Here is a 16,025-nt window from a genome sequence, read left to right as displayed (position 1 = left end):
TACCAACTCATTAATATGGTTGCTTATGCATGCAACCTCCATCCTTTCCAAGAAGTCTGCCACATCCTCATTAGGGCTACCATAAAACTATGGATAAGACATCATTTTCACCCCCAAACCTCACCTCAGATCCAAGAAAACTCCTTCCCTAAAACTCTCAACACCTAGGGCACACACCCTGATAAACTGCAGAAAATAGCAGAGCAACTCCTCAGTGGGGGCACCAGAAAGATGTGAGGCAGCTCAAGAACACAAGAAGGCCACTATAGCTCGTCGACTCACCACCTTCAGAACACTCACAAGTATAAGGGGAACCACCAGCTTCTCTAGCTGGAAAGATAAATCTCTCTCTCTCTCTCTCTCTACCACCAGAGATACCCAAAGAAAGGCAGTTTTAACAGCTCACATATCTCATTATAAAAGCCTTTTATCTGTCAGCAAGGCTAAGCCACTCACATATCACACAAACCCTGTTTGTCCATTTACAAGAGGTGATCCATCACCATAAATTTTATTAATCAACAAGCTTCAACCCACTCTTCCTCGCACTCTCCTTTATATATCACACTCACAGCAAACAACTCACACACACACTGCCCAAAGCTTGCTCTTGATCTCACACCCGAAGTCTCGAAACAAGGCAGCTGCCTTCAGTAGAAAAGCCAACAGTTTCTCTGGTTACCAACATGAGCCCTGGCCTCTGCTTTCCACACTTGCAAAGCAGCTCGACCAGCAGCCTCTTACTCACCAGCCTCAGCTTCCTTTCGCACTGCTCTTGACAGTTTCCCTGGCGTCTCTGCAGAATCAGCCCTCTATATCACCAACCTTGTGATCAGCCCTTCACACCATACGGCTGTGTCTCTTGTTTTTGTCTGCAGCAGCAGCTCAGCGCCAACCCTTCTGCGCCAACCAGCAGCTCTCCTTAGGTCACCTACACAGCGACCACCTACACACTCGGCTCCAAGCGCCTGCAGCTAGCCATCTTCCCTCTGGACCCGGCACCTTTTTAACTCGGCGACCCTCTGCTTCAAGGCGGTCTTCTTCTTCTCCAGCCTGCAGAGCAGCTGCTGCAGCGCCTGAGGGAGAGCGCTTCACATGCACAAGGCCACCCTACACACTCTTCGCCTGTGTCTGCACAAGCGCCCAAGTCTTCTACAACCAGACGGCCACCTCTCCTGTCTTTGGTCCAGTCGTCGCCAGCCCCTTTATACACTAGCTTTGCGCCTCCTCACCTGTACTGCTTCTTGACGCCAAAGAGCTGCTCCTCCTCTAGCGCCTGTGAGACTGCACACGCCCTGAACTGCTCCTCAGCAAGGCGGCCACCACTACACACGGCGTTTCTAAGCGCCTGCAGCTCGTCCACCAGCTTCTCTGGCGATCCTTTCTCTGCAGCTCCCCAACGCCTTCTAGTCCACCTGGTTCGCCTGCACACCATACCACAAGGACAACTCCCTCTGCTTTTTGGCGACCTACAGCCTCTCTACCTTCAAAGCGGCCCACCTCTCCTGTCTTTTCGCCACCTTCCAAACCTTCGTGCTTTCAAGATGTTGCGCTGGTGGCAGCCTACAACCCTTCCATGTGGCTATTAACATTATTGGCCACATGGATTATAAATATATTTTTTCCTTATTTCAAAACTTCAATTAGATGGCCATACTCTCCTCTCTTTATTTTGTGCTTCGGGTTATCACACTGCACCCACAACCTTTCCAAAACCAGAGCCGCCCAACCACTGCCTCATCATCAGCATCATCATTACCAAGATGGCCATTCCAAACCTAAAAGATTCTCAAAACTCAAGCATAAAAGTAATTTATATTTTGCCGGCGTCCCTTGTGAATTCAATATTTACAGTCTGAATTGAGCTCTCTCCACATAAACCAGCATGTCAACATTATTTCCACCAGAGGCAAAACCTATCATTGATATCCTCATGCTCATCCATCTCTTATTTACACACATCCCAGACACCTTCTTGACGACTAAAAAACTCATACAAATAAAAACTCCAAGTCTCCAACAGCTGTTCCAAAGAAAATTGCATGCACTAAATCACTCCAAAACCATTCCGTCTGTACACTTGCCAGGGCATTCAAGGCAAAGTTTTATTGCACACCATGCATCCCATATGTACACAGACTCAAAACATCTTTACAGAAAAAAGCCTGACAATCGTCACTTGCACCACTTTGGCATAGGTGATCTATTACCAGTGTACCAGGCGTGCGGTATACCTCAAAAGGGAAAAAACATTCGTACCAGCATGGGAAGGACCATTCATCATTCGACAAATCTTGGTTCACAGAGCTATACAACTAACCACCATGGATGGTCAACCGCACCCATTGGCTAATGGATCCTGCATCAAATGGTACCACCCGTTAGACCCTCCAACACCGACTTAAACCTATTCTTCACCTCCCCACTTGCCCACCCTATTCCAATTTCATCAGGCAAGTAATACCCCATTTCGTTCCATTCTTTATCCTCATCTTTGGTGTTCACTTATACCCCCACACACATACACCCCCCCCCCCAAAAAAAAAGTCCACTTCCCACTCCTAGACCACCAGTTACCATCCACCATGCTAGCCAAGCTTTTGTTTTTTTTCCCACTTGTAACACACCTTGACGATTTTTTAAATTAGTTTTTTTAGTTTTATTCTTTAAAGATGGCCATCGCCTTGTACCGTTGGCTTTTTATGAATAATATATATATATATATATATATATATATATATATATATATCTTTGCTCACTCTCTATAACTGTCTCTCTCTCTATCCTTCTCTTTGCTCACTCTCTCTATCCTCCCTCTCTCTCTCTATTTCCTTCTCATTTCTCAACACAGTACACTTATGTTTTGCATACAGATCCTTGAGTCTACAATCTTAACAATACCCTATTCATCCACACAATATAGAAAATGTCAATTCTTTATTGCTTTGTATGACATGTTGCGCATAAACATCGTTGAAATTGTCAATGATATCTTATTGCAAAACCCCAAGATGCATTGCTCTTGCCCTCTTTCTCTCTTTTTTCATATGAAAAATAAGATCATGACATAATCCTAAACAATTGCTAAACCTAGCCACTTGAATATCCACAAAACAAATATGTTTATTTCACTACAATAAAATTTTCATCAAGACACCCTCCACAATGTCCCCGTCGAGATCAATATAAACAATGTTCATGCCTAATTTATGCACTACCATAGCATAATCTCCACATCCTGCATAAAGCTCTATTATCAGTTGCCCATGGGCTTTTTACATTAGGCTTGTAGAGCTTGATGAGGGGCATTAGCAAAGATCTCTAGCTTAAAACGACTTTATGACCCTAAATCTACTCAGAAAAAAGTGACTAGATTTCAACCTGTTGTGCTCACTCTCGTGGATGAAATGGCTCAAGATTTGATTTGTGAGTGGCTTCTAGCAATGCTAAGGTAGCCCTAAAAGGGCTTGACCCAATTTTGAACAGATAGGGAGAATCAATCAAAAAACTAGTTGTGAAGGGCAACAATAATTTCAAGTTGCAATCGGCTAATTTTATCGAGATTCTCAAGCTATGCGGTTGCCTTGGGGTGAGGAAGATCCCTTAAGAAGAATTTGGAAATGGTGCAAAGGATAGGGAGAACCAAGGGTTGCAAATCTACACCTCTCACCAAGTTAGTAGATAAGGTGGGTTAATGAGGAGATTAGTGAGATAATTAGTGCTAATGGAGCTAAGAAATAACTAATGCAAGTGAGATGAGAGAAGATCAAGGGGATAGGGATAGCTCTAATACCATGTTAAAACTTAAGGATCTAAGCTCCCATGGAGATGGTGATAGTGAGGATGAATTAATCCTATACTAATTACAATGTGATAGTAGTGAGGATGAATTAATCCTATACTAATTACAATGTGATAGGTGAGGATGAATTAATCCTATACAAATTACTAGTGCTAAGATAAGCTAAGATGGATGATATCTAAATGCAATCATAATGATGAAAAAACTAAACTAATTAAGCTTTAGACTCAAGCACAATCAAGTTACAAGATTAAGACTTATAACGAGGCTTGAGAGCTTGCCTCATTTCATTGCTTAAAAGTGACCCTTTTTATTAGGTAGGTACAACAAGGCTTGCATTAAGCTTATGGGATTTCTTTCATTAGGTGGTGACACTCTAGCATCCCTTATTTCAACAAGGGCCAGGAGTGCTGCCCACCATCATTGAACAACTAGTGGGGGTCTCCTTATCATTACTATCATCATCATTATCCCCCTCCTCTGGCTTCTTCACTATGAGGGTCTCCCGTATCCTCATTGGTGACTTCTTGAAGGTAGGTCACATGGTCTGTGCTAAAGAGGTATTGGTGGTAATCCTACACGCCCTTGAGCTACTTTCATGCTCGGTGATAGAGGATAAGGATATTGATGGGGGAGTATGCCCTGTTGGCTATGGGCGTAATTGTCTTTGATGGAGTGTTAACTAGGGGCCCTCTTTAGCCACTTGATGGCATCATAGGTGATGAGGGAGGGTGTTGAAGGGGGGTGTCTCTCCAAGAACTCTACATAAGACCTAGAAATAAGTGTAATGCTTCTTGGGTAGTGGTGGAGAGGCTGGCTGGCTCCATTGGGGCGACGAACTGAAGGTGGAATCTCTTTGTTGATGGTGGTAGCACCCTAGTATGAGGTAGCTAATCCCACCCAAAATTGTGAAGTAAATAACTTTAGTGAGGACCATGGTGGCACACCGAACTTTGATAGTGGTAGCACCCTAGTATGAGGTAGCTAATCCCACCCAAAATTGCGAAGTAAATAACTTTAGTGAGGACCATGGTGGCACCAAACTTTGCAACCAATGGTGAAAATGGTATGACCAGTTGACAATGTGCCTCCTCTTAAGTTAGGTAAGGAGTCTCGGGTTACACCTATTCTACATGTCTGTTGTCTAGAGGAGTTGGGTGAGTAAGGTGAGGGTTGCGTGAGAGGGCATAATGGGCTCGAGTCAGATAATAATCTCCCATTTTACCCTATCCTCTTGTGCCCTTATAATATCCTTGACAATCCTTTAGACCGTGGAGATCTTTTGGTATGGCCTAATGGCATGAGATAAGTGGAGGGCATCACGGATAATGTAGTCCATGAATGGTGTACACAACGCCTTGGCGGAATGGTGTGCACAATGCCTATGGGGTCCTCCTCTTTCCTTGTGCAGTGGGTGTCATATATAGAGATAAATCTCATGCAAATGGAGTAATCTGGGCCCCCCAACTGGGGAGTGCCACCAAGCTGCCAAGTCCAAACCTATCCAAGAAGGGCATCACTTAAGACCAGCAATGTTATAGCACAAGCAATGTGGTATGTGAGGACTTTATCTAGAGACATGATATTGTTGTGGATCATATGCCTCTTTTGAGCTACAGGGATAGACCCAGGGGGAGTCCTTATTGGCTAAGATGCTAAATTCCTAATGGTGCCAATGTACTTCAAGGGTCTTTCTCTTTTTTAAGTGATTCAGTTTTTGATGGGTTCGAAAGAGGTCTCCATGCATGTTGTTGCTGAGTTACCATGATGCTTGGATGCCTACGAATGGCATGGAAAACAAAGGTGGAGTGGTGTGTAAAGGTTGGGATAGTGGGAGGAGGTGCATGGTTCAAAATGGCAAGAGTTTAGCTAGAAAAAAAGGGAGTAGTGAAAAATGAGCAAGGGACATTAGGAGCAGGTGTGGTTCAAAATGGCATGAGTTTGGTAGAAACAGAGGGAACAATAAAAAATGAGCATGGGGCCCTCCTTTATATACTTTTAGTGAAAGAATGTATGTTCACAGGGTTGCAAATGTGTATTATTCCTAGGCTAATTAAAGGAATGGTTGTACGCAAGCCGGGGCAAACGTACATTCATAAAGGGGGTGATGGTGAAAGAACATGTGTGGCCAAGTGAAAGGATGTACATGGCCAAGTGAAAGAACATGTGTGGCCATGTAAAGGAACATGCATGGCTAGGTGAAAGAATGTGCATGGCCAAGTAAAGGAGCATGCCTGTCTAGGTGAAAGAATGTGTGTGGCCAGAGGAAAGAACATGGATGGCCAAGTGAAAGAACAAGCATGATGAGTTGAAAGAACATGCGTTCATGGGCCATGTAGATAATTTTTCTAGTTGTGCATAGAGTTATTCCCTATTTGAGTGCCTTTCATTCATGAGGAACTAGGTGATTTAGAGCTCATAGTGGGAAAAACAATTTCACTCGTCATGTCCCCCCCATCCAATGGTATACTCAGATGGATATTGAGGAGAAGGCCATGAAGGTGAGTGGTGTGTATATGCGGCGGGGACTCTCCCTCACAACATACCAACACATCTACTTTCTTCAACATTTGGCACCACTCACTTACTCGTCAAGGGTTTTGTACCTGTTTCTTGCCCATTAGTTTCTCAACCATAAGGCAAGCCTAGAGAATGGAGCTTGATTAGTCTTGTTGGGGTAGGCAAGGCCATGGTTGTGTCATTTTCTAGCCTTTCCCATAAGGCAAGGCTAGAGAATATAGCTTGATCTTGTTGGCATTGCCATGGCCATGTTATTCTCCATTTTGGCAAAGGCTTTGGGTTTACCTATGGTGAGGAAAGGAAGTCTGCTTGATTTAGTGGGGAGTGGACTAGAGACATGTATAAAACTAAGATCCTTGCCGATTGGCCTCTAGGATGTGGTAGATGTGGATGGGATATCCTTCACCTTGCCAATTGTCCTTTGGGATGTGGTAGATGTGGATGGGATATCCTTCACCTTGAATCCTAGTATGCATCCCACTACTAGTTAGTCCTCCTCCATTTTTTCTTTTCCCTTATTCAAGGCAGTTGTCAATGGTGGTTAGGGTTTTAAGGGAGCCTTTGGTCTCCACTACAGTGTGGTGGATTGATTTTTGGAGAGGCCTATAGGGTGCAAGCTTTGATGTGATAGATTGGCGCTCCTAGATACAGTTATTACCCTTAAAATACCATTGTTCCTTGAGGAGTGGTTCAGATACCCACCATATATTTTGTGTGTGCTAGGGCTATGGGATTCATGGTTGAGGGCGGTGAGGGGTGACCACACCGAGGCCTTGGGGATCCATAGTACAGTGTTACCTTCATAATTGATAGAGACGGGGAACTTGTGTATCTTCTCTTCCCTTTTAGTGGCCACTAATGTTCTAGAATGTGGGGAATGTTGAGCTCTCTTTGCCACCACTGATGTCAAAAATCTATATGAGAATCAATAGCTTCAACATAACGAAGCCAATCTTTCTCATCCCCTCCCTTCTTGAAGAGATACAAGCCATCATTTTGAGTGCATATTTACCCCCATACTTCCACCTCTTCATTATACATGTTCTGCTCAAACTCAAGTGCATGGAGGTTGCATTGCTGCTACACTATGAGCATGGAAGCAATATCTTGGCCATTAGAAGTGCAATAACGTGTGCTTTCATGTCCTCACTTTCAAAATAGTAACCTAGTTTGTTCACCAGCACCTTGGGGAGGGTCTGGAATTCTCTCACTTTCTCTATAGGTTCTTCATTATTGGACTCACCTAAGGAGTTTAGAGGTGGTTTTTCATCCATGCTTGCTCCTAGTCTTATGTCCATCCAGTTTTTCAAGTCTTTCCATAAGCTTGGGCTACCTTTTAAAAAACAAGGAGCCAATTGAGATGTGGACCTGTTGGGACAAGAGGAAGGTAGAGAGACCAATGATGTCTCAACACCATATTGGGAAATTTGGGAATTTCCTAAGTCCCACTTTGAGAAATAGACCTATTTTTTGTGCATTTTGTATAGAAATATTTGTATTTTTATAGCCAAACCTAAAAGTTTACCTTATCTATGAGAATAAAGCAAATTAAATGTTGAAAAAATAACTAGAAAACTATAGAGTATGTGTGTTTTCCTAAGGAATTTCTTCTTTACTTCACTTTATATTAATACATGATGCTTGGACATCAATGCATTCTCTCTCTCTCTCTCTCTCTCTCTCTCTCTCTCTCTCTCTCTCTCTCCAACCCTTGACCTTTGACTACATATGCATAGTCGCCATACAATATAATAGTATGGTTATAATTCTGGTTAGCTCTTTCTAGTAAGTTGGAAAGAATATGTATGTGTGGTTAATAGTCTCGAAAAGAAAATCCCAAAAAATATTACTTAGAATTATTTGAGATCAAAGCACACTATATTCTTTTTGTCTATATTTGTGCTGAATGTTTCTAAGTTGGAAAAAGGATATCTACGTTACCCTTGAAAATAAAAATCAAAACAACAATAATGAGACTAATTTGAGATTTAATATATCTAGTATACTTTGCATTCATACTGCAGTCATTTAATATCAAAGCACAGTTGGTATATTTTTTCATCAAAGCCCGTTCTCTCCATCAAAATATAGTTAGAATATCACTCTTCCACGATGATCTTGTTTACAAAACAATCAAGTCTTCTATGAAATCACAACCCAAAAACCTTGAGCTAGTCTCCAATTATAAACACCAAGGTATAAGTTAGAGACATGAATGTATTGTTTTCTTGTCACATCATTTTTGCGGAAGGTAAAATTCTAAAGTTTTTTAATGAAGTGTCTAGCTACATGACCACAAGATACTTCATAAAAGTATATTTTTGACCGTGTGGCCAAAGATTACAAAAGACAATATTATAGGACTATTGAATTAAGAAGCAACAATACATATAGTTGCAATGAACATTTTAGAATATATTTCCATACACACATGCTACAACACTTCCCACATTAATATGCATACAAGACATATGTGTAGATCATACTTAGAAAAACATATTTTAAGAGGAAAAATATTCGACCATGTGGCCAAATATCAATAGACACCAACTTGATACCTTTGATAATATAAGTCATACCAATATTTCAATCAAAGCAGTGCAATTGCAAAAGCATTGTAGCTATATGATACAAAAAAAATTCTTCCTATATATTTGACCATGTGGTAAAACATCAAAAGATCCAACACTTTAGACAAATATTTGGATCAAAGTAATGCAATTGGAATTGATTCAAGCATTCTAGCTACCATACAAGAAATTTCTTCTTCCAATATAACTTCAACAATATACTTGAAAATAAAATTCAAAACAACAATACCGAGACTAATTTGAGATTTAAACTTTTCTAGTATATTTTGCATTCATACACGCATTCATTTAATATCAAAGCACAATTAGTATACCTTTTCATAAAAACACATTTTCTCCATCAAATTACATTTAGAATATCATTCTTCATTGAGGAGCTTGTATATAATACAATGAATTCTTCCATGAAATCACAATCTAGAAATCTTGAGCTAGTCTCTCTGATGTTGAACGCATTTATAAACACCAAGGTACAAGTTGTAGAAATAGTGTATTATTTTTGTGTCACATCATTTTCGTGGAAAGTACAATTTTTGAAGGTTTTTTATGAAGTGTCTAGCTACACGACCATTTATGTAGTCATCCTTATATCCTAGCTGATGAGCAAGTTGCATTGCTTCCATATCCTTTAGAGTAGAAACGAAAGGAATCCGCTTTAACCTCGATACTTGTGAGACACCCAATGGATGGGCTGGATGAATTGAGACTCTTGATGATGATCCTTGTACAATTGATGATCTCTTCAAGCAAGAAGTGATTGAAGATTGTTTCATATATATTCCATCTCCACGATTGATGTTCTTGGGTTGTACTGATGATGAAGATGACATAGCATTATCATCTCCTTTAAGCCATGTGTCAATCACAACCTTGAATTGTGTGTACAACTCATGTCCATATTGAACTGGCTCAAGTCCATATCGATCAAATTTTATGACTTCATGTGCATCATGGGATCCACTTAAGCGAGTCAAGTAGGGTAGAAGTTCCTCAATCAAGATTGAGTCTCCTTGGTTAACATCAAATGTTTGTGGATAGATGCAGTTCTCAAGAGGATTAGGACACCCCTTGTAGGGACTATCATCTATCAAAATAGTCTTGCTATGTTCGCAAACATTGCCATATTCATTCCACACATACTGAAGGGGCTTGAACATTGCTTCCACCCCCATCTTGTCTGGCCGATAGATGATCTTGAGTGGATGCGTATGGCATTTCTCCTGTCCCCAAATCATGAAAAAAGGATATCTCCTTTTTGCATAGCTCTCCAAGCAATTGATTATTGCGATGACATTTTTGTGTGAAGCTGTAGACCAAACTCCCACTTGGAATCTTGCAAATGTAGCTTCAAGAAACTCAATGCATCCTGGTCGAAGAAAAACCCATTGCTTGTGCACTCGAAAACTTTGGAACCTCTTTGATGTGGAAAAACAACGTTGTAAAAGAAGACCATTGAGATCAAGTATCACACATAGTTTGGTAGCACTTTTCGCCAAGGCCACATCACTTACTTTGTTTGCTCTGCTCAAATCTGCCAAATATGCAAATAGACTATTCTTAGTCAAATTTGAATCATTCTATCATACAACACAAAGGTTAAGAACAAAATAGACATCTAGTCTCTTACAAGTTTTTTTTTTCATTTTAGAGCTAGTAAGCTAAGATAAAAACATTATATATAGTTCAATAGGGCTAAGTTTATTGTACTATTCCATATATACATTGTATAAGACATTAAATTTAATATGTAAATAGTATGCATGGATGGTAGATATTTCATCAAAATATATTTTTGACCATCTAGCAAAAAAATCTCAAAAAGTAATATTATATGACTATTGAATTAAGATACAACAATGTATATAGTTGCAATGAACATTTTAGAATATTTTTCCATACACACATGCTACAATATTCCACATTGATGTGCATGTAGGATATGCATGTTGAGCATACTTAGAAAAACATATTTCAAGAGAAAAAATATTAGATCATGTGGCCTAATATCAATAGACACCACATTGACACCTTTGATAATACAAGTCATACTAATGTTTCAATCAAAGCACTGCAATTGAAATTGAAAAACTCAATGTAGTTGTATGACACAAAACATTTTCTTCTAATATATTTGACCACATGGCAAAATATTGAAGGACACAAAACTTTAGAGAAAACCAATACCAACATTTGGATCAAAGTAATGTAATAGCAATTGATTGAAGCATTCTAGCTATACCATACAAGAAAATATTTCTTCCAACATTATCATGTACTTCATACTTGTATTTTAATACAGAAGCACAAACTTTTTGCAACCAATTTTAGGTACAATATGATGAAAATATTTCTAGAAATAAGGACTCTTAAACAATAAACACAAAACTGAGAGAAATAGGCTTGTAAGGCTTGCTTTAGATAGCACCACAAAATGAGAAAATATGTAGGAAATGTTATGTCATGAAATCATCCTCCAAAACACAAGTTCAACCTTACACCATAGTGTTCTCATTGACAAAAGTTAGAGATAGAGAGGTTCAAACACCTGAAGTAGCCTTCAACCTTTCTTTCATAATAATATTTGCTATGTCTTGGCTTGATTCATCCACACCCTCCGGCGCTAGGTCAAGAGCTAGAGCACCAATGGGAGGAACCTCTTGTAGGTGGGTTGGCGCTCTCATGGGCTCTCCAACATGCCGCTTCAATCTCTCTTTGCTCTTGACTATTGCACACCACTGCAATAGTCTTCATGTGATGTTTCAATGCGAGCGTTGATGCAACACCACATGAGAATATATCACATACAACCTCATGTGCATCATTGAATGCCTTGATTGTAGCCTTGATGACCTTCTTTTTCTTTCTAAATATGGCCTTTGCAATAGTTTGTTCTTCTTCAAGCTCTCCATCCTTTCCTTCTTTGTCAATGGCTTCAATGGATTCATTATCCAAAATGCATGGCTTGTTGGAATTTCCAACATATCGATCTAGATTGATGAAGCTTTTCTCCATGGTCACAAGTGTCAACACAACAAATGAATCCATGGCCCCAAAAGCAAGACTCTTGGCCATTAGTAGGAAGTCAACACTTCCAACTTGCATATGGTACTTGCATGAAAGATTCTCAAGGGCCTCCTCCATAGCTGCCATTTGTTTGCGGTTGAGAAATGACAACAAAATGAATTGTTTAGGCTCACATGTCATTTTTAACAATGTGAAGACCACCTTTCCAAACATGATAGAATCCCATGTCATGCCCCCAACTCCATGTGCCGCTTCTAGGACAACCACACCAATGGTAATAGGATCTTTATACACATTGTATATAAGATCGAATGCCTCAAGGTTGCACCCCACAGTATATACTTGCCAAGGTAAGGTAGTAGAAGAATGAAGAGGATCTTGCTTCTTCACAATAAGAAAGTTCACAATGTCTTTTGCACCATTTGGCAATGGTCCTGCATCAGCCCCACGTGTGAGCTTTTTTGACACCCAATCACTGCAAACACCTAAAATCTTTGTGTATACATCGTTGGTGATGTCGTATTCAGCAACAAGATCTTCCCAACTCTTCATCATACTATTGCTAGCATGAGTTGAGGCATTGAAGAGAGAAACTAGCTCCTCATGGAGCACCCTATCTTGCTTGATTTGCTTTGCCCTTGTCTCCATGTCAACAACATCCTCTTTGTCCCATTTGTTTCTAAGAAAGACGATGTGTCCATCATTAACTTCCTTTTGTAATGTGAGGATGTCCCCATCCTTTAGACCCATAAGGCAACGAAAAGTTGCGGGAGAAGGTTGCCTTCCCTTCTTTGTGGTGGTATCCTCTTGAGATGAAAGCTCCCCCTTTGAGTATCTCTTCATGATGGTAATCCAACCATCAAATATCTCTTGTGTACTCACTATCATATGACAATCACGTGATGTACACTTTTCTCCAATGTATTCTAGAAATCTCTATCAAAAATAAAAATATGAAATGAGAAAGAAAACACCAAATGCATCTTGAATAAGACAAGCTAAGGTTGTACATCATTACCTCCCATGGTACTCTTTGAGGACTACCCTTTGGAAGCCCTTGTTGAGGTTTTGGTGGAGACCCAAATGCTATTCATTGATCCCTTACTTGTTGAAGTTGCTCAAGATAAGGACCATTCTTCATAACATTGTGGGATTCCATATTTGTCATCCTAGAAAGCTCAATGCACATTTCAACAGGACAGTCCACCAAGATTCTTGCATTCCTTGTGGCATATAGATGTTTGGTTGCTAGGCATCGATGAGTGCTACTTAGGATATAGATCTTTGCCGCATGGATTGAGTGAAGACCTGATATGATCCAATAGGAGTAAGAATGTAGCTTATCCACTTCCACCTCGTCACTCGCTTCACATCACTCTCCTCTAAAAAGGGCATGAGGTATGCTACTGTTGCTGGATTCATGGGATTCTTTACAAAAGATGATGTCAACTTTTGCACATAATCCCAACAAAGTGTTCTATAGGCATATAAAGGTGGTGCCTCATAGCATCTACCAACATCAATAGGAAACTGTGTGGTTGAGCCAAATGGAAAGTATTTTTCAAACATGTGAAATCCTGAACCATCCTTTTTACCCTTCTTCTTAACCATGTCTGCAAAGTCAAAGGTTCTTTCAACACCCTTGACTTCAAGTGACACCAAAGGTGTTGCTTGGATTACTTGTGCCTTTGAAGATTGGTTTGTGTTGTCTAGAGGAGTGTTAGGAGGTACACTCACACCAAGAGCCTGTGAGTTTGAAGCTATTGATTGTGCTTGTGCATCTTGAATCTTTGTCCTCTTCTTTGGTCGAACACCATGTTTTGTAGGAGAAAGAAGTTCACTATGCTTGATAGACTCAAATGTAGCTATTATGTCCTGTGTGCCTGATATCTCCTCTGGGAGGCTCCAACCCATTGCTCTCAAAGAGTATACTTCATCCTCTTTTATATGTGTGGATTGAAAAGATAAGGGATCTAGGTTGTATTCAATGTTCTTTCCCTTGATCTTTACTACAATACACGGGATCCCTTCCTTCCCAGCACATCCATCCATCAACCCCTCAATGATCCCAACTTGATCATATGTTGAATCCTCAAGCTTTGAAGCATATAACAGGACATTGTTTGCCCTTTTTCCTTCTTTGTCATAAACATCCATAAACCAAGGCCACACAAAATCCCCACTAACTCCATCAATGATTTGATTCTCCTTCCTTGCCGAAGTAGATTTCTTTGCCATTGAATAAACCTACATAAGTACAAAAAATAAGATATATTCGAAACAAATCTCAAGTTTTGACCACATGGTCAAAGCTTTACTCAATAGTGTTATGATTACCATATGCATGCATAGGATTTGACCAATGTATGTCCAAATATCATCATAGAAAGGGTTTAAGTTAGAATTTAACCATATGGCAAGATATTGCATTTAATAAACCTACATAAGTACAAAAAATAAGATATATTAGAAACAAATCTCAAGTTTTGACCACATGGCCAAAGCTTTACTCAATAGTGTTATGATTACCATATGCATGCATAGGACTTGACCAATGTATGTCCAAATATCATCATAGAAAGGGTTTAAGTTAGAATTTAACCATATGGCAAGATATTTCATTGAATAAACCTACATAAGTACAAGAAATAAGATATATTAGAAACAAATCTCAAGTTTTGACCACATAGCCAAAGCTTTAGTCAATAGTGTTATGATTACCATCATATGCATGCATAGGATTTGACCAATGTATGTCCAAATATCATCATAGAAAGGGTTTAAGTTAGAATTTAACCATATGGCAAGATATTGCATTGAATAAACCTACATAAGTACAAAAAATAAGATATATTAGAAACAAATCTCAAGTTTTGACCACATGGCCAAAGCTTTACTCAATAGTGTTATGATTACCATATGCATGCATAGGATTTGACCAATGTATGTCCAAATATCATCATAGAAAGGGTTTAAGTTAGAATTTAACCATATGGCAAGATATTGCATAGAAATATTAGGTTTTGACCACATGGCCAAAACTTTATTCAATAGTGTTATGATTATAATATGCATGCATAGGATTTGACCATATGGCAAAAACTTTTCTCTTTCTAGTTTTACTCTGAGAAGGAATCTCTACCTAGACTTGAGGCTTTTCCATATACAAGTGATCTTGATCCATATACAATTTCAGAACACAAAAAGAACCATCTTTGTAACTAGGTGCTCATAGATTTTAGCTATAATTTCATGCAACAATCAAACACAGGTGAACATGGATTTTATCCATACTCTCATGCCACAATGAAAGGTTTATTTGTAATGCCAATTTTCATGTAGACATGGTCATAGGTTCATCATGGACCTATTATAGTGGAAGTGGCCAATTGATAATTCATATTCATGGGCTTTTGAAGAGATATCTTCTATAGAATTTGACCATGTGGAAAAAACTTTGCTTTGTTTAGTTTTACTCTTAGAAGACACCTCTACTTGGCCAACTTCCTTGAGGCCTTTCAATATACAAGTGATCTTGTAATTAAGATGATTGAAAAAGAATTTTAGAACAGAAAAAGAACCATCTTAGTAACCTAGGTTTCCATGGATTTTAACCATGATTCCATGCAACAATCAAACATAGGTGCTCGTGGATTTTAGCCATACTATTATGCAACATTGAAAGAATACATGATTTTCTTACTTTTTTCCCATAATTTCAAATTTTGTTTAACATGAAATAGAGACACAATGTGTTACATGTAACAATTGAGATACAAAGATTTGACCACAAGGCAAAAGCCTATGTGTCCAAAATGTTGAATGTAATAATTATAAGGTAGAATTTGACCATATGAACAAATCTTGTGACAATGGAGAGCACTAATGTTAGAGATCACTAATGGATATACAGAAGTGAGCATGGATTTTATCCATACTCTCATGCCACAATGTTTGGTTTTTTTGTAATACCAAATTTCATGTAGACATCGTCATAGATTCATCGTGGACATATTGTCATGAAAGTGGCCATTTGATAATTTATATTCTATGTGTAGCATGGGTTTTTGAAGAAGATGTCTTCTATA

The 16,025-nt window shown here is 39.3% G+C and overlaps 1 protein-coding gene across 1 annotated transcript; it reads right to left on the bottom strand.

Moving 5' to 3' along the window:
• Nucleotides 1–1,228: 1,228 nt before the first annotated feature.
• LOC147639816 (uncharacterized) lies at nucleotides 1,229–12,825 on the bottom strand. Its single transcript, XM_086824000.1, has 3 exons — nucleotides 12,010–12,825; nucleotides 1,717–1,778; nucleotides 1,229–1,424 (listed from the first exon to the last, which is right to left on the bottom strand). The coding sequence occupies exons 1-3, from the start codon at nucleotides 12,823–12,825 to the stop codon at nucleotides 1,229–1,231; spliced, it is 1,074 nt and encodes a 357-aa protein (XP_086680126.1).
• Between the last annotated feature and the right edge of the window lie 3,200 nt (nucleotides 12,826–16,025).

The sequence above is a fragment of the Cibotium barometz genome, chromosome 3 (genome assembly GCF_041138505.1).
Source record: "Cibotium barometz isolate CiBa-2024 chromosome 3, ASM4113850v1, whole genome shotgun sequence".
NCBI lineage: Eukaryota > Viridiplantae > Streptophyta > Polypodiopsida > Cyatheales > Cibotiaceae > Cibotium > Cibotium barometz.
This window is presented reverse-complemented; position numbering and strand designations above follow the sequence as displayed.